The 18273-nt window shown below is 43.4% G+C and overlaps 1 protein-coding gene and 1 long non-coding RNA gene across 7 annotated transcripts in view; one reads left to right on the top strand and one right to left on the bottom strand.

The window, feature by feature from the left end:
* LOC100648690 (CLIP-associating protein 1-A) overlaps positions 1–16995 on the bottom strand; it is a 28767-nt gene extending 11772 nt beyond the window's left edge. For 4 of the 6 annotated variants that reach the window (XM_048411866.1, XM_048411867.1, XM_048411865.1 and 1 more), the window contains exons 1-7: positions 16371–16995; positions 8281–8386; positions 7918–8089; positions 7644–7820; positions 7332–7408; positions 558–589; positions 335–434 (exon numbers count right to left, since the gene is read on the bottom strand). In XM_048411866.1, coding sequence (XP_048267823.1) covers positions 335–434; positions 558–589; positions 7332–7408; positions 7644–7820; positions 7918–8089; positions 8281–8386; positions 16371–16559 — 853 coding nt within the window. In that variant the 5' untranslated portion in view covers positions 16560–16995. Of the gene's footprint in view, positions 1–334; positions 435–557; positions 590–792; positions 1221–1713; positions 3389–7331; positions 7409–7643; positions 7821–7917; positions 8090–8280; positions 8387–16370 lie in introns of those variants that run through there. The other 2 variants (XM_048411869.1, XM_048411868.1) reach the window with 2 other exon arrangements.
* Positions 4812–7401, top strand: LOC125386295. The gene is made up of 2 exons (XR_007226307.1): positions 4812–5356; positions 5908–7401. It is a non-coding gene; the product is annotated as an uncharacterized LOC125386295 (long non-coding RNA).
* Positions 16996–18273: the final 1278 nt, after the last annotated feature.

An 18273-nucleotide genomic window follows, 5' to 3' on the forward strand; every position in this document is an offset into this window, starting at 1 on the left:
TCGCTAACGCTTTGATAACTCTACGTATCGGAATAGACCGATTCTGTAAATACGGTAAAATAACTCGATACGCGATATTACGCTTACTACGATAGAAATGTAACTTGTCGCGTTTATAGTTGTTTCGGTTAGGTACACGGGATTGGCTAAAGAGTTATTTTAGAGTAGACTCGCTTCGAACGAGTCCAAATACACCATGCTTAGAACGAAATGATCAAAATATGACGTTTATATTGGAACGTGGTCGATTTACACGGGATGAGAAATAGCGTCGAGTCTATAGAAAACTCGCGTGTGAATGTGCGTGTGCGTGTGCACGCGCGCGCGTGTATACCTAGAGCTGAAGATGGAGCTTTCGCAGGACCGAATTGTCCTCTTTTCGGAGGAGCAGCAGCAGCAGCAGCAGCTAACCTTTTCACAGGAGCCGATTTGATCTGTAATATTAACGTTGATCTCGTGTATTAATCGGTTAATAACAACGTTATAAATAACGTTAATAATAATGTAACGCGTAGGTAAACGCGCGTATACTTTGAAACGTTTAAACCGATACTCACCGCTCTGTCCGTTTCATCGGTGGTTTTACCAACTGAAAGAAATACGTTCAACAATGAGAGAGTTTGGTAAAGTAGGCAAATATATATATATATATATATATCTTTTTTTTTTTTTCTTTTTTTTTTTTTAAGGCATATAACGAAATTATTCGATTCTACCATGGCGAATATTCGAATGGTCGAATCTATTTATATTTGGATTCGTTTTCTCTTTTTCGCGAAAAGCTTTATATACCTAATCGCGGATATAACCACGGTGGTTTGTGAACGTCGCAGTGACAGCCTCTTGCTCGAGCACCTGGATGCTTTACGATATTATCCCATTGAAGAATCCATCTGCTACTCGGATCCCACAGCTTTTTATCGATACTGGGATATTTCTTTAAACCCCTGTGCAAGCAGCGATGACCGCTTGACAACAGTATGTCAGTGTGATTCATGGTAATTAAAAAGTCTGGCTTTTATCGAAATCACCGTACGACGCGCAGTTATAGAGGCAACGTTTTGTTAAGTAGAAAGCGTAATTTATCGTTGGACGCAGTTTGAGAGAACACCATCGCGGTACGAAGAGCGTTGGTTATGGCACGATAACTCGATGCGATCTTGCCGCATCCTTTCGCATTTGCATGATATTAATCAAGACTGCACGTACGTACGTAGGTACTGGGAAATCGAGTTTGTCAGAGTTATTAACGAGATAGGTTCGCGCGAAAGACAAAAGATTTCCGCTTCGAGTCTTAGAGAACGACTCGAAACCCGTCGAAATCGTTTCCTCGTTCGCGTTTCTCCTCGCGAGGTTAGAACGAACGAAATAATCGGCACGAAATAATTGGCGAGTGAAAGTGATTTGCATTATCCGCCGACGAGACAGGCGATTCTCGTTCGACTAATTGCTGATTTTTTAATCGCCACTTTGTAATCACGGAACTCGAATGGACCAACTTTTATCGATGAAACTCTTCGATAGCGTGGCTGTTTCGATCGAAAATAAATTGAAATTTACGATTGATAAAGAGAGAATGTTTATTTCCCGACTTTCACAAAGTTTCTCGTCTAACGTATCGACGCGATTAAAATTGAGCGACGAAAATCGATTCGCTCGGGGGAAGCAACGTCGGCGGTAAATGCCGAATGTCAAATACCAAATACCAAGTACCGATACAAAACTGTTCCTTTCGACTTTCAAGATGTCAACGTGTCGCCAAAATCGCCTCGCGGTAATCGCACTGATTCAAAGTCTTTGAAAATGGAAACTGCAAATCAAATTAGCGAGTACGGAAGAGTAGAAATTTCAAAGAATATTTCCAAGTTGGCCGAGCGATACGTATCCGCGACGACAGTCTTTCTTTCCTTAGGTAGGTACCAAGCGTCTTTGGCGCACCAACGAGGTAAACGGTAGAAACGGTCGCGCGAAGTACGATCGAAAGAACGTTCCGTTTCGATCCGGTGTTTGGAAACGCGACGGTTCGTTCGATATAACGGTGATCGACGTTTCTCGGGCAAGATGGAAAAGCGTAAAAGCGAAGAAGCAACGATTCCGATATTAAGTCGGTAAATGGAATGGTAAAAGCGCGTCTCAACGCGCTAGGCGAGAAGCTAGATTTGTATTTGATCACAGCCAACGAGTTAATAAGGGCGGCGATAAGGCACGAGAGTGGCGTTCGACATTTTGAACACTGTGTTTTCCGCGACCTACGCCGAGAAGACGAGAAGACGAGAAGACGGGAAGACGAGAAGACGACAAGACGAGAAAACGAGAAGACGACGCGGTTGAAAAAAAATTATCGATGAATTGCAGCTCCAAGGATGATTGCGTCACGAACACGATACATAGCAAGTTGCGCGTAATAATCCATTAGCACACGCGTGTACAAGCACGCCTTGCTTATTTATGCTTTATTATGCCGATAACGAAAATCGTATAAAGATGCGTAAAGGATTATTTATCTCGCGGGGAAAACGACCTGCGGTGAGACGGAGAAGAAAAGGTAAATCGGCCTTCCTTCTCTTCTCGGCACCGTCGACGAGACAAGAAGAAGAAGAAGAAGAAGAAGAAGAAGAAGAAGAAGAAAAAAGTATATAGCTGCGCAAATGTGCATTTGGAAAACGTCGAGCCAAGAAACAAATCAACGCTCAACGATCCAACGAATCTATTCGCGTGTCTCCGTCGCGAAACGGCTCAGTCACGATGACTATTTTCCAGGACACGACGTATCGTCGATAGTTTCTTCGGATCTTGCTTTTCGTCCAGCAGCGCACGTCCGTTGGCTGGTCGCGCGGAGAACGCAGAACGAAGGAACGTTTTTCTTGCACTAGCAGCACCGGCTTCCACTACCTCGGTAGAATCGTTATCGCACGGTATCGCGCAGCATCGAATTAGCGTGGTAAACGCGGCAGCCGATAATTCGCGTAAAACGTCTCCTCGTTCGAACGAACGCGATCGAGGCCAACACCGACACTGCGAACTCGATTGATTCTACGACGAATTAACCGTTCTGGCGACACCAGCTGCGAAACATCGTCGTATCGACGATATATTTCGTCGCGGTTGACTCCGATCGAGTAAACAAACGCGCAAAGAGAAACTGAAACGATCGTCCTTGCCCATTGTCCGTGAACGGTAGCAACGCGTGTCGCTTAGAACGCGTCACGCTAGTCGCGCGCTGTGCCGCGGCCAGATCGTGTTCGGCTCGTGACACAGAAAAGAAAAAAACACGGTCGCGACTTTGCATAAGCTTTCTCGAACAATTCAGCGAGAACCGCTTCGAGAAGATGGATAGACGGTTGGAGAGAGGCGCGTGTCTCGCGTTGTTAAATGGCCACTGGTTTACAAACTGCCGTAAGCGACGCGAGACTGTCGCGAGACTAAAAGTCGGACAGGAGGAAGGGGACCTTCCCCTATCGGGTGCCCCTCGATGGCGGCCAAACCAAGCACAACTATGCATAACATTCGAGAAGCCATCTCTACGTTACGATTACGTTAGACCTTGGAACATTAGCGGACCATCGGACCATCCGATTCTCGGAGCTAATTCTTATTCGCCATTGCGTAGATTTTCGTCGCGGCAAACAACCGCAACGACATTGTCGGAACGTGCAATTGCTAGGGTAAATTTCGACCTCTATTTTTAAGTCGAGGCCGCGTTATCGATCGATTTATCGGAAATTCGACAAGTATAATTAAACGCGCGTGGTATTGGCGGTCGAACGAAGACGAAACAGTCGAGGGAAACGGCCGGATCGATTAACGCGATTCCGTTCGATTTACAGTCATTTGAAAATGGACGTCGGTGCGAGTAAGAGACAGGTAAATAAGGTGGGCGAATCTCTGACGAGGGAAACGCGTCGAGGATCCTTCGTGGAAGGTTCAACCTGCCGAGACGATGCGACAAAAGTTTCCGATAATCTACGCGATCAAGACGAGTCGGTGGCGCATCGGCGTGCGATCGTACCGCGGCACGGAAAGAAAAGTAACGTAAATATACGTGGTATACGGGTGTGCGATAGCGTCATCGAGAGTTGGGCAAAAATATGTAAAGTGCCGATGAAGATTTCTATTCGACGATTAAGAAGCAACAACCTTCAAATTGGTTTCATATGGCTTTAGAAACGTTATCGAGCGCGCACTTGGCCATGTTGGATAATTTCAAGGGAAAAAGCATGGAATTGGGATTTTCCCTCGGGCCGATCGATCGATCCGACCGTGTCCACGTTTTCAGGTACGACGACTCGTTCGAAATATTTGTAACTACGCGAAACGTTACGTGGAACGGTGTAATTGATAGGAAGCGTGGGAACGACCACCATCGTCTCACCTTCTTTTAGAAATTCATCGTGAATCGAGCGCAGAATAAATTACGGATGGAATACGAGACGCAGTCACGCTGATTTCTTCGGAAATCGTGTTTACTATTTACCGTTGTTGTCAGACGTTTCCGTCGTTGCTTGGTGAAAGTAACGTTATTTATTGTTTTTATTTATCAAAGAGATTTACAAGATACGATGCTTCCGTTTTCCCATCGAAGAAAGCTGAATCAAGAGAAAGACGTATCGTTTTCTCGTTGTATCGCCAGCTGGTATCGCAGCAGCAGCTACGACGCAAGAGCGGCGGAGAAAAAAGGAAAAGGTTAATCGTTGCTAGAGACACGAAGAAAAAGAAGAAAAAGAAGAAAAAGAAGAAAAAGAAGAAAAAGAAGAAAAAGAAGAAAAAGAAGAAAAAGAAGAAAAAGAAGAATCAGCCACGCGAACAACGCGCTTCGAACGCGATAATCCTATCCTCGATATTACATAACGCGTACTCTACGTTCTAGTATGTACGTTATTGTACATACTGTTTGCATTATCGGATGAAAATATGGTTTCGTCGTGGTTGCAGGCAACTCGTATCGCTTAACCATTCATACTCCATTAATGTAATTAGTCGGCCGAGCTTTCTGTTTTCTCCCTTAAAAGCGCGTTTTCCTCCATTCGCTTTATATTGCTTCACCGATATTGCTCGTAGTACAAGAAAGCACGTACAACGAGCGACGAATCTTCCCAGGTAGGACGTTACTTTCAGTTTTCTCGCGTTCCATAGTCTCTGTCCATCGATGGTGCACGACGTTGCTTGCCACCCGTGGAATCGCCGCTTCTTCCGTCAATAGGCTAAGCGCGAACGTCGTTCCGAGCCCGCGCAGAATGTCAGCGAGAGTCGACGAGAGAGGATAAAAAGGGCATCCGTGCGCCATCCAGCGCTTAATACCTCACTAGCGACGAGAGAAGAGAGAAGGGAGAAGAGAGAAGAGAGAAGAGAGTGCACGGTAAAGATAAATCTTTGTTACCACCCTACCTTTCGCTTCTCCCGTATACTCTACACGCGTCTCGCGCGCTGCCCTCGGGGTATAAGGTCGCACGATACGAAAGCGAGTCGAAGCTGAACGATGTGGGTGCTAAATACGATCGAACGGTAAAGGGTAGGGTGAGTGATCTCTGTCCCGAGAAAGCCGCAGAAATGCGCCTTGCAGAGACATTTTTACGTCGTAGCTGGCAGAGGAGAAACGTCCTTCCTAACTGATCTTAGCTGATCTCGCATGATCTTGGACGATCGATCGGACGGGCCATTAAATCGTTTCCGATCGAAGAATATAAAAACGCTATAAAACGTGACGACGTGTCACGCGTCGCGTACTTACTCCCAAGGATTTTACTACTAGCGCTACTACTACTGGTACTACCATTAATAGCACTATAATTAGCAATACCTGCAAATTCCGTACGGCCGAAAAAGATATCGACGTGGTCGCGTGACAAGAGCAACTCGGCTCGGATAGAATCGGATCGGAATAATGGGAAAAATATTTTCTTCGGCCAGGTGCGTTCGTTTCATTTCCTGGAAAAAGCGGAATAGCGAGTTTCGCCGAGTTGCAGAAGGGAAGAATCGTCCAACGATGAGGATGAAAACGATGGATAGCGACTCGCAGACGGAAAAACGAGACAGGAAATCGTTCGTGGTAATTTCGTGTTCTATTAATATATCTGAAATCAAGCGAAGAACCGTAATTCCCCTGCCAAGCCCATGTATGACCTAATCGCGATCGAGCGTCGGAGAAGAAGAAACGTATTTCGTCTTTAAACGCGGATGCATTGTTGTATCGTAAATGCTTTTTACAAACTGCTGATCGCAAAGTACGCTTGGCATACTGGACGTTGGATATAGCCGCGAGGATGTATCGTTATCGTTATCGTTACGCAAGAGAGGGGCAACGATTATTAATTATGCTCAGTTTTTTTCCTCTTTTCTTTTTTCTCCATTGCATCGACAGCTTTGAAACTAACGCGTCGAGTATTCGGTTGCTGGCGACGCGTAATATTTGCGATCGAAATTCGAATACCCTGGCAGTAGCCGGTTACAACGTTGCAAGGTCGTTTGTTCGAAGAAAAAAAGGCAGGACAGCTTTGGCACGGTATGAATTACGGACAACGTTTGAAACAATACACCGCCGATATTGCACAGTATCGCAGCGTGCCTGTCGGTGTATGTAATATTATGTAACACGTTGGAATTAGTAATATCGTTAATCCGTTGGTCGGTGATGGAAATGATCACCTTTATGCGAAATTGCGATAGACTTTGCCTGTCCGCGGAACTTGCGATCCGGCTGTTGGAGGAAAAAACGCGTGGCCCGTTCCTTTCGCGAACTGCGTTCAGATACGCGATCCCTTGATCGTCTCGAGCGTCGTTCCTCTCTTTATTTGCATTGTCGGAGATATTACGTCCACGTTTGCGGGAGAAATCAATCTGGAGAAACAAGTTGTCGAGCAAACTGTTACGTACAGCAGGAAAAAAGAAACGTGCACATCGGTTAGGACGAAACCACAAGTTGGAGGAAAAAACGCGACACGCAATTAAATTCAAATAGACCATGTTTTACCGTGCTGAATCGAGCGAATATTCTTATCGCGTCGAAGAACAAGCGGTCCTTGTTAAATATTCATCCTGTGTATCGGGTAAGGTGAACAATGCAGAAGAGAGGCCGGTGGCAGTGTGCGCGTACGCGTACGCGTACGCGTAAGACCGAGCAAGAGGCGAGGAAAGAAAAAACGAAGGTTGTCGGTGTTCTCGAATGCGAAGGTATTCCAACGCGATAGCGTTCGTGGCTGCGGGATGGCAGCACGATACAGCTTGAATAATATAACGGAGGTGACGCGCGTGGCATCGGTTTTTATGCCTTTGCCGATTTAATTTGCCTGAGGTGAGAATACCTGGTGAGAAGGAAATTCGTCGAATTTACTCACCGTCCGAGGACATGGCTAGAGGCAGCAAGTCGCCAGCGGCTTTCAGCTGATCGAATTTTTCTATCAGCAACAGCAATCTGCAACGCAAGATCGAACGTATTTGGCTGGTTGGAATACGCGCAATTACAGATACTATTCTTCTAATTAAACCGTAAAATATAACGGATAAAGTAATTAGCAAGCTTCGAGGTGAACGATTGGAAATGGTCGACGGTGAAGTTGTTTTATCTAATTTAAAAGAAAGTAACGTTTAACGAAAGAAACGTTGCCGGCGAGAAGCAAGCCGGCAATCGATTTCGCTTTTTCACTCACTTAGCTTGCGGTACATTGTGCTTTCTCTGCAAATCCACTCGCAATCTTTCACCAACGTGTCTGTAGATATCCGCCAATGTGTTTAAAGCAGTTTCTCGCACTTTTTCGGATGGATCCGATAATAATTTCACGATACTTGGAATCACTCCGGACAGTATCATTTCATCGGCGCCGTGCCTGCAAAAAGATTTATCGTTATAAAGATCGAACGAGCGATTTCAAGCTGTTGGAAAATGTTTCTTTCGTTTTCTAGTAATTTGTCGCAGTTTCTTACTCGTTCAACGTCGTGGTCAGTAGAATCAGAGCTTCCTCTCGTAACTTTGCATTTTTGTGACTAAAGGCCGGTCGCAGTCTGTCCAAAAGTTGTTGAGGAGACATACACCCTTTCTCCATTATTTTGAGAAGCACCATTTGCGCCTTTTCCCGTGTCGCATCCTTGCTGTCACCTGTCGCAATACGCATATCGTCCATATTCTTAATCGCGTCTCTCTAGTCCACGGAACCAAGCGCAGCTAACTCGAGTGGGATTTCGGTAAGCAGCGAAACAATGTCCGATAGCGATGAGTTCAGTTTCCGTTATCAACGATAATTTACGCGTTTAACGACAAATGGCTAGAAGAAAGTTGGAGACACCTACCTAGTCTGTCTATCGTTGGCTGAATAATAGTGGAAATGTAAGGCTTGAAGTCGTGATCCATTCGATCCGCGAGAAACGTGAGGATTTCTAAACCATTCTGCACGACCTGCAACAACACAATCAAAGGATCGTTTTAACATCTATGGCAGATATATCGACCATTAGAGAATTTCTAGCCGACCGAGCTATCGAGGCGATCGGGCTGCGCCGGCTAATTTACTCAACATAGAGGACGTTTATACGCGGTACTGTGACGAGAGATTAATTAACGACTCGGCGAGAAAACTCGTACACGGGAAACCAGTTTCAGTTTGTCCAACTGCTGCTGGTACATCGAACGCCAACCGATCGAAATAGCAAAGTGTCGATGGTTACATTAAATCGAGGCGAATCGAGGTTGACAAAATAAAAGAAAGAAAGAAAGAAAGAAAGAAAAAGCAATGAAAAGAGATACAATTAAAAAACATCGTTTATTAGCATCGTTTGTTGTAATTATTTTCAAGATCGGTGATTTAAGGGGATTCGAAGTTTTGCTTCGATAAACGCGACGGGTTTACGTCGCATCAGAGGGCTCAGGGTATATCGATCCACGCAAGATAAACTCTGCTTCCCCGAGAGTCACAAAATCCTAGACCCCTCGCACTTTCCCTCTTGCTCGTAATTATACTTGGTCTACCGCGAGCTCTCCACCTGCAACCTCGTAACGATTACTTCGCGGCATTCGTTCGCGCCTCTCTTCGTTTTTCCTACCTCTGCGCTTTCCATCGCGCGGAAACATAATCGCGAACGTTTGAGCGAATTACACGCATTCCATATATTCGCCAAGTGTTGACCGTAAAACGTGCACGCTATCGACACTTAAAGAACCGAGGAAAGATTCGCGATTATTCTCGTAATCGAATCTAAAGCTCTAAAGCGACTCTATATTCTCTTTTCCTTTTCTTTTCCTCAATTTGCTGTTCAAATACGAGGGCGAAAATGTGAAACACGACGAGTCGGATCTGAACAGCTTCGTGCGTAACATAGTTTTTCAACGGGGGAGTTCAAAGTGGAAATTTACCAGAGGAGAGAAAGTAAAATACGACTCGTAGCGTCGTATTGTTCGTATTGTTCGCCGTGTATACGACCGGCGTATATAGCAAGTGGAAGAAATGCAGCGATAGGAGAAAGAAAGGAGGAACGCGACAGCAATGAATTGGTCGTACGTAGCGTGGAGGAAATGTGTCGCGTATTGGAAGACGAAGGTTGGATTCGAGGGTGAACGAACTGCTCCTGCGGGAGGAGGACGAGTAAATCGATATAGAAAGTGCAAGTATAGGCTAGCGTTCGATGCGTTTATCGCGGTAGAACCCTTGCGAGTAAAGGCCGGTTAGGAATATTGCTCGGTAGACGACGTAGCAGGCAGAGCAGCAGCGGCGGCCACGGCGATGTCCGTCCGATCGGCAATCGGCGATCGGCATTGGCAATACTCTGGTCGGGTGGAACCCGATGTCTCAAGTGCACACGGCCAATCCAATGTCACTGTCTGCAAAAGCGTACGTTACTCGGCGACAGTTTAAATACGTTTAACGAACCGCTATACATAGACGTATAAACCTATTTTAGAGTCGCGGGGTAAACGTTCTCTCAGGGCTGTCGTCTGGCTGTGACATCATTGCTCGCTTTCGTTTCTCTTTCTGTCTTAACTTTTATATAATTAGCACGCGGTTTAATCGTTAACAGCCTGGGCAAAACGCGCCCGCTCCAACCTGGTTAATCGCTATTGCGATAGCAATTACTATTATTATAGCGATATCGCGTATACAGAGCGCAGGCATAATTGTTATATCTTATGTACCATTTTTCGAAAGCGATCTTAGGAAGGAAAGCCGATAGAGCGCAACTTTCGAACGATAATGGGCAAAGTTTTAGCAAAGGAGAACGCGAGACCAATTAATAAGACGCGGAGTTAATTACCGATAGATGGTCGGCGAGGTATTTTCAAGAAACAGAGCGGTGGCGATCAAAGTTTCGACAGTGTTTTATTCTCCTGGTTACGACAAAGCGATCGTGTCCCTGCTAGCTACATGCTGCGAGCATACGTTACGATCGAACTCGATCTCTAAAATCTGGCATCTCGAGGAGAAGAAAGGACTACCGCTATCCGACTATCGTTTCTTCGCTCGCCTATCGAGTAGATCGCGAAGGATAAACAACGAAAGATGGAGAAGGCGCGCGCGCGCGTCAGCGAGTTGTCCGTCCGCTGGCCTTAGTCGTCAAAGTTGGGGGAAGCAGGGCCCGTTAAAACTGGTAAGACCACGTGGGAGGTGGTTGCTCCTTCTTCTTCTTCTTTTGCTGGCAAAAGCGCCGTTCACGGCGAAATGCTCGTTCGTGCTTTTGTCGCAAAGCAATCGCATTACGAGCGGCAAACAGACCGAGCTATTAAAGAGAATCAAACAGAAGCTCCATCGAGTACAAATTGTCCCTTACCGGGGACGACGAATCGAAGAGAACACGCATGCTGCTTACTATCAGCCGGATGATGATTTCGCCGTTTTGTCGTCGCTCGTTTCTTACCAACCGCTTGTTCTTACAATTGCTTGGGCTGACACTGTGCTTCGTAAAACGAATGCAATTATTATTAATCGTACAACGTGGATCTCGTGTCACGTATCCGCCTGAAGTAGCACGAGAGGGAGAGAGGGAGAGAGGGAGAGAGAGAGAGAGAGGAGCTGACGTAACAAGTAGAATGAGCGATTACGACCAGACCGTGTTGTTCGGGCGAATGCTTCTTTGGTTGATCCCAGGACTTGTCTAACGGTGTAAGAAGACGTTGATTTAATAACGACCAAATTAAGACTAAAACGAGATAATGCGTCGATCGTGTCAATTACGAGAAGTAAGCATCGATTTCACAAATACCGGTACACGATTTCGAGTTATTACGAGTCCGCACGGTATATACGTATATAGGTATGAATCACGGTGACGCGCATCCTCCAGCCCATCTATTGGCTTTCTGGGAAAGTAGTTTCACATTTTTTAATATCGAAGCGCGTCAATTTTATCTTCTTCGTAGAAAGAAAGAACTTTGGCTTTCGCAAAACTTTAATTCAATTTAATTTAAAGGTTGATCTATCGGCTTGATAGGCTCGAGACGCTAGATGTTTCTGTAACAGGATCGTAATGCCGTTCGATAAACGAACGATAAAATAACGATCCTTATAAACCACGAGGATTAGTTGAAATTGATTTTGCAATTTTACAAACCAATACTAGAAAATTGTATTGGCGTATCGATGCGCGATGATCCAGCATCGTGGAGACACGCGTGTCTGTGTTTGGTGGCGGGGCGCCGGTGCATCCAGTTAGTCGCGTAATTGTCGCTCAGCGGCTATTAATAATTTATGGAATAACAGCCGGCACGAAGGGTAACCCGAGCTTTGCCGCTTTCAATTCCAACCGACGTTATCAAAAGATGTCTATCGTTTTTACGGCGACCTTTTGCGCGAGTTATCGAGAGCGATCAGACGTGGCAGTCTATAGTTATGCGAGTTGCACGAAGTAACGCGGACTAACGCGATAAGCGTAAAAAGCACCGAGATCACCGCCAGGCGAGGCTGATGTCACGCTTCTTTAAATTCAAAAAAGGAAACGTTCGCGGCAGAGGAACGGAACGGTAACGAGAAGAGGAAGAGGGACGACGACGGAGGGACAAACTATGGGCCGCGGTACGCGTTGTCCCGTGTCCTTGACATCGATATACGGTGCACCGTTGTCTTGTAAAAATGGCACGGCTAATCGTAAGATCTTCCATAACAAGACTCGTCGCGATTCTCAATCGCGACAAGATACGAGAGCATCTGGTTTCCTTTGTTCGCAACAACGCTGGTAGACGGCGCGTAAAACTATGGATGGCACGATTTTTCTTGCTTTTCTCATTTTTATGACACTTGCTGACTTTACAGGCTTGCTGCGAAAATTACCACAATGGCGCGACTTTGCGGCATCTTCCTTCAAAAGGACGCAAAGGGATTCTTTTCGATCGACGTATTTCCCGTTCTCTGTGGAGACGCGACTCGACAGATATCGCGACAAATACTTGTCGTCTGTTCCTCGATTACTTACTCTTACCCACCAACCTTACTTACATACCGTTCTGGATCGATACGTTTTCTATTGCCGATTCCAAACTTGGGAACGACCCCTCGTCTAACCTTGTTACCTCTTTCGTAGCGACTACTCGCCGTTTCAACCACTCTTTCGCACGTTCGCTTGATATTCTCGCACCAACGACGTGCACTCGGCAACAAGTGGCGCTGGATAACGATACACGACCGGCTAATGCATTTTCTTCTACTTTTATCTACTTTTACTCTTATTTCTTTTTTCCATATCGATATCGGGCTCGCGCGTGCGAGTAAAGATTCGCCCAACGGTGCGTCAAGTTGCCAAACCAACAATTCAAACAACGTTCGGACCATAGTACATCCACCAACGTTGACTCGAGATTTTCCTTCTGTGTGTATAGACCAGAGCTAGGAGAAAGACTTACGAGAAGGGCGGTAACAACGCGTAAAACGATAAAAAGCTAATCCAAATATAGAAACGAACGGGCAACTACATTTCTAAATACGCATGTTTTCCCAAACACGTTTTACCAAGCATATTTGCTTATTCGTACGTTACGCGCAGAGAAATGTATCGTGCGTACAGTGTACCGGGGATCGATGGTTCGATGGATTATTAAGAAGGAATCTGAATTTGAATCGCAAACAACGATCGCACGTTTGGACGATTACAGGCCGTTTGTCACTGCGAGGAGCAGAGCTTTACTCCGTTCCTTGCATGCAGTCTCGGAGCAGAATGACGCAAGCTTATCGACCTGGTGAAATTTGGCTAGTGTCGATTTTTCAATGTTCGCGTCGTAGATTGTAGTGTGCTGACGTCATGCCGCGCCGATTTCCATCGAGAAACTCGGGGAGTCAACTTTTGACCAACGCAACGCTTATAAATCGTTTGTTTGTTTGTTTGTTCGTTCGTAAGAGGAACTGTTCCGTTCTAGAGTAGAGCCGTTTGTTTCCCTCTTGATCTTCCCACGAGATAAATCCATTCGTAGAAACTCGCCCGGAAATGCTAAGAAAGAATCGAGGAATTTGACTTTGCAACTTTCCCTCGAGTGCCTGTTAATGAGAAAGAATACTCGTGTAACATGCGAAACAAAAATTCCTCTAGCTAATTGCTTCGTACGTAACTTCTCTTCGTGTCGCTCCTATTCATCGGTCACGTTCTTTCATGCTCTTTCATGATCTTTCATGCTATAAAGTATAAGTAGAGATGTTTCAAATATATTATACATAATAATATATAGTTGCGTCTGTAGGTGTTTGAATATTCCGAAATTGTTGCAAGTACATATGTACTTATATAAAATATAAAATGTAAAATGTAGAATTTAAAATGTAAAATGTAAAACGTAAAATGTAAAATGTAAAATGTAAAATGTAAAATGTAAAATGTAAAATGTAAGATATAAGGTGCTTGAAATATACAGCTGATAAATATCGATGAAAACAATAGTTGCTAGTTGATATTAATCGATAGAGATAGAGGAACGGTAAGAATGAAAGTGGATGAAAACCGGTCGTGGGAAGAGATCCGAATCAAGTAAATTTAAGCGTGTAGGTTCGATGTTGAGACGTTGAGATGTTGGAGCGATCGAAATACGTGTTTGTAGCCACGTTCCTCGTTTCAGCTTAAATTTGGCAGAGCAGAGAGATTTAAATCGAAAACTTAAAGCAGAGATTCGGTAACGAAAGTCAGGAAGGGAATTAACTTTAGATACAACTTTGAAACTGTAACGAAAACATCGACGTTTAGGTAGCCAGATACTCGTGGATGGTAATACGTGCGTTCTATCGCGTCTTGAACTTGCAGGACAACTGCAAGATGATCGGATACTCGACGAGTAGTACTCGACGGGTACAAATAGTTTCGACGAAACTGCCTACGGCTATGGGTTCCCATCGCTTCGATCGCCTTAACATTGTGCCGATTCGTTGCGTATTTTCCTGTTCGTCGTCCCTTTGCGCATCTTCGCATTCGGCGTTTCTTCGTCTATTAGCAACGAACGTTCACCGATTGTGAATCCGATAGCTTCGACTAAACGCCGATCGTTCGGCAACATACTCCGTGACACATTGTACGTACATGGCGTGAAAGTTTCTCCTTTATACGTTCTTGGCGCAGAACCAGCCCGAGTTTTGTAGTATCTCGACGAGAAACCAATTTCGTCGTAAATCATCGTTTTCGTTTAAATCCCGTGATGAAAACGATTATCGAACGTAATCGACAATAACTGGTTACAATATCCAAACACGGATAACTAAAATGATATCTTGCCACTGTTGTCAATCGCGCCAAACATTAATACCATAGACGCGAGATCAGATGGAAATCCATGTATTTTGGATGCAAAATAATAATCGATAATTCTGTAGATGACGAATCAAGCTTGGAGTATTAGAGTGTAATTATCCTTATTACAGTACGTTTGTTATGCCTCATCCATCGTTTTCATATATCTGTATTCCTCTTGACTCTACTATATTTTAATCTTACTTACATCTCACCGTATCTCTCGATGCTAGAACGAAATTAAAACACCCGAAATTAATACTCAGCGTAATTGTCAGCATATCTGGACTGTACGATAAAACGGTGGTTTTGCCGAAATTGCTCCATAAAATGGTAACAAGTAAAGCGAAGCCTTCTTTCCATTTTGTAACTTCCAACTTTGATATTCCTCGAGATATATTGAAATTAAAATGTTTAAACGTCTCCGTTGTTTTTCCCTTTTTTTTTATATTATATTATATTACATTATAGTATACAGGCTGTTACCAAGTAATAACTAAATATTTTTCATTGAACAAAAAGAAAGAAAATAACGAAACTACGGTATATACGTATACTCTGGTTCGTTCGCCGGATGAATGGAGCATGAATGGAGTTTCTAGCAAGCGGAAGGAATTTATTGGAAACGTCGAGGATCAAAATTGACATTGATAACGCGAGTCAAGCTGTTCCATCTACCAGCGGAAGATTAAGCGACTGAAAGGCCGCGCGGAATCGAATCTTTCGTAGGTTCCTTGTCTGAAGCGAGCTTCGTGCAACAGCTGCCCTCTTCTATCGTACATGTAAAAACCGCGAAAAGTCCTTCCCTTTCGTCTTCATTTTGTCGCAATTCTTCGAATTTCATTTATAAATCAATCACGTTGCTGTCGCCAGTAGTATCGTCCATTCCCGAGTGTCGAGCGTAGAAAGTTTCGTGTGCAGGCAGAATATATATGTAGGTCGACCAAAATAAAATATACACAAATATGTCTTTGGCCTGAGAGAAAATTCGAAATATGGACGACTATCGTTCCTGCTAATTGCAATTTATTTCTCACGCACGACGATGATTTTGCGAATTCTATGGACCGATAGGAGGCTGTTTGGCAATTAACGTTTTCGCATTCTGTCCGATAGTTAGAAATTGTAAATTCCATAAATGAGCAACTCTGTTCGTACCTACATCGTCTACGTTCTATACAACGGTCTCGGCGATTTTCTCACCCGGCACACCCCGCTCCCTACTTTCCACCAACTCGCTTCTTTTCATTAAGAACTTTTTTTTAATCCTATTTATCCTATTCCGTTGCATACAAACACAAAGGTTACGTAGGCTAGAAATGTCCATTAGGCGTATTAGTAAGAATTACTCTATCGATATGTAAATGGTAAAAAACTGCCAGATCTCTGTTGCGTGTTCTTGTTTACATAACAAACGATAGACGTTCATTGTCAACGCCAGAAATAACGATACAAGAGTTTGGCAATATGAAAGCGTATTACTTGACAACGAACCTCGTGTACGTGATTATACGCTGCTTCGCACGCTTTCTTTTTCAAATTAATAAACTATGAAAGAATACGATATACTCTTTAATTGTTAATTATCGCGGCTAAACACCAAACTCGATGATCGTTAAAGTTACGTACCTATGTACTAACATTTAATAACCTTATGCTTTAATGATTACAATGCGTACGAAAAGACTCGTTACCTTGGGGTTGCCGTTGCTTAACCATGGTATAATGTTGTCGATAAACTGTCCGATGTCTTGACACTCGATGCTCTTGGTCGCATCTCCCAAGTAATTCAACAGCAAACTACCAACGTTTAACTTTTTCTTGATGTCAGTCGTTGACAGGAGCGGCATAAAACCGTCCATATCACGCGGATTCACCGCCATGGTGGCCAACACGCACGACGTCTCCACACCTTTGCGAGTCTTTGAACGAAACTAGATTTCACTCGTGTACGTCAAAGCACATAGCTCATCGTGGTTTCATGATGCACGAGAACGAAACACGCGTCTTTCGTCATGTCAACGACGTTCACCACCAAGAACACGTATATCGGCGAGGCGGAACTGTCCCTGCGATTTAAAAGCCATACGCAAAACAGTACTTTTTCCCTGATTCTCTCACACACACGATCGTTGTCGCGCGAGTTACACCGAAATTATGACGCTACGCGAGTGATGTTATCAAACGATATTTCATACAGGATTCCGTGAAACTTTCCACCTTTAAATAAGAAACATCGCTCACGTTTCGCTCGTATTATGCACAAAAGATAATGTAACGTAACGAAAATTATCGGCACCGTGCACGCGACGCCATTTTCATTCCTTAGTGCCGTCTGTCTCTCTCCCTCTTGAACGACACCGACGCCAGTTAGTTCGAGCGGATGCCGCTGTAACTAGCAATAGTTGACCGTTTCAAATATTTTTCGAATATTTTCCCGTTATCAACGTTCCCGGCAACTGTAAGTATCTTTTAATTGTCATCAATTATCGATCGACTAGCTAATCCGCAAGTTTTCCAAAGTCTGTATGCAGAACGTCTACTCTCTGTTTATCATTTGACATTTCCTTTCGCGTGTACCGCAATTTTCCAACCGGCTACTCTAAAAATCTCTATTCCAGCGTAACCGTTAACATTTTTCCACGTCTCTCCTTTAACTTTGAATGTCCAAATATTTCTATATTTATACATTTAACTTTTTCTATCTAAATATTCCAACACTTGAGAGTTATGTCGGACAGTTCGAAACCTGATCGCTATTAATTAATCGTTAAAGAAAGCAACAATAAAAAACGTTAAAGATGCAGCGATCAACAGCATACGTATATACGATGTATCTGAAGGACGTGATACATTTGTATTAACATTTAGCTATGTATTTCTGCAACCGCATTTTAATATTCTTAGATGTTGATATATACATAGTTACAATCACATATACAATATTATATATTTACAGTCATTCTAATAGTATGCGCACGCATTACATGCAATGTCATCTCTCCCATACTTTAGCCAAAAAAATATCTAGTAAAATATTTAGGAGCATGATCGTTATCGACTCGCATCGAAGATGACAATACGATTATGTCAAATTTCGAAGACAATGGTTTCGAATTACAATATAGTATATTTATAATATGTAGTTGAAGGATTTCCCACAACTTGTTCAATAATCTGATTTATACAAAATTATGTAATCATGACCAGTATATTCACAATGCAACAATGGTTAAAAATTTAATGTCTCTTCTATCTTGGTTTTTCTTTTTTTCTTCTTTTTATATATAGACAACTAAAACAGTTGAAATTATTGCTTATCAAATTTTATAAATAAAAAGCTAAAAAAAATCATCATTTTAAAAAAATATCTTTCTTTAAAAGATATACATTCTTTTACTTTTTGTACAACCTATATACATACATACATACGTACATACATACATACATACATACATACATACATACGTGTGTGTGTGTGTGTGTGTGTGTGTGTGTTTGTATACACATAAATTATAAAATCTTAGAATAAAAAAGAGCAACAGCTGTAAACTCGACATGAGATTATCATATTTGCATTTTTAAGCTTTATGGAGT

Source organism: Bombus terrestris, chromosome 14 (genome assembly GCF_910591885.1).
Source record: "Bombus terrestris chromosome 14, iyBomTerr1.2, whole genome shotgun sequence".
NCBI classification, from domain to species: domain Eukaryota; kingdom Metazoa; phylum Arthropoda; class Insecta; order Hymenoptera; family Apidae; genus Bombus; species Bombus terrestris.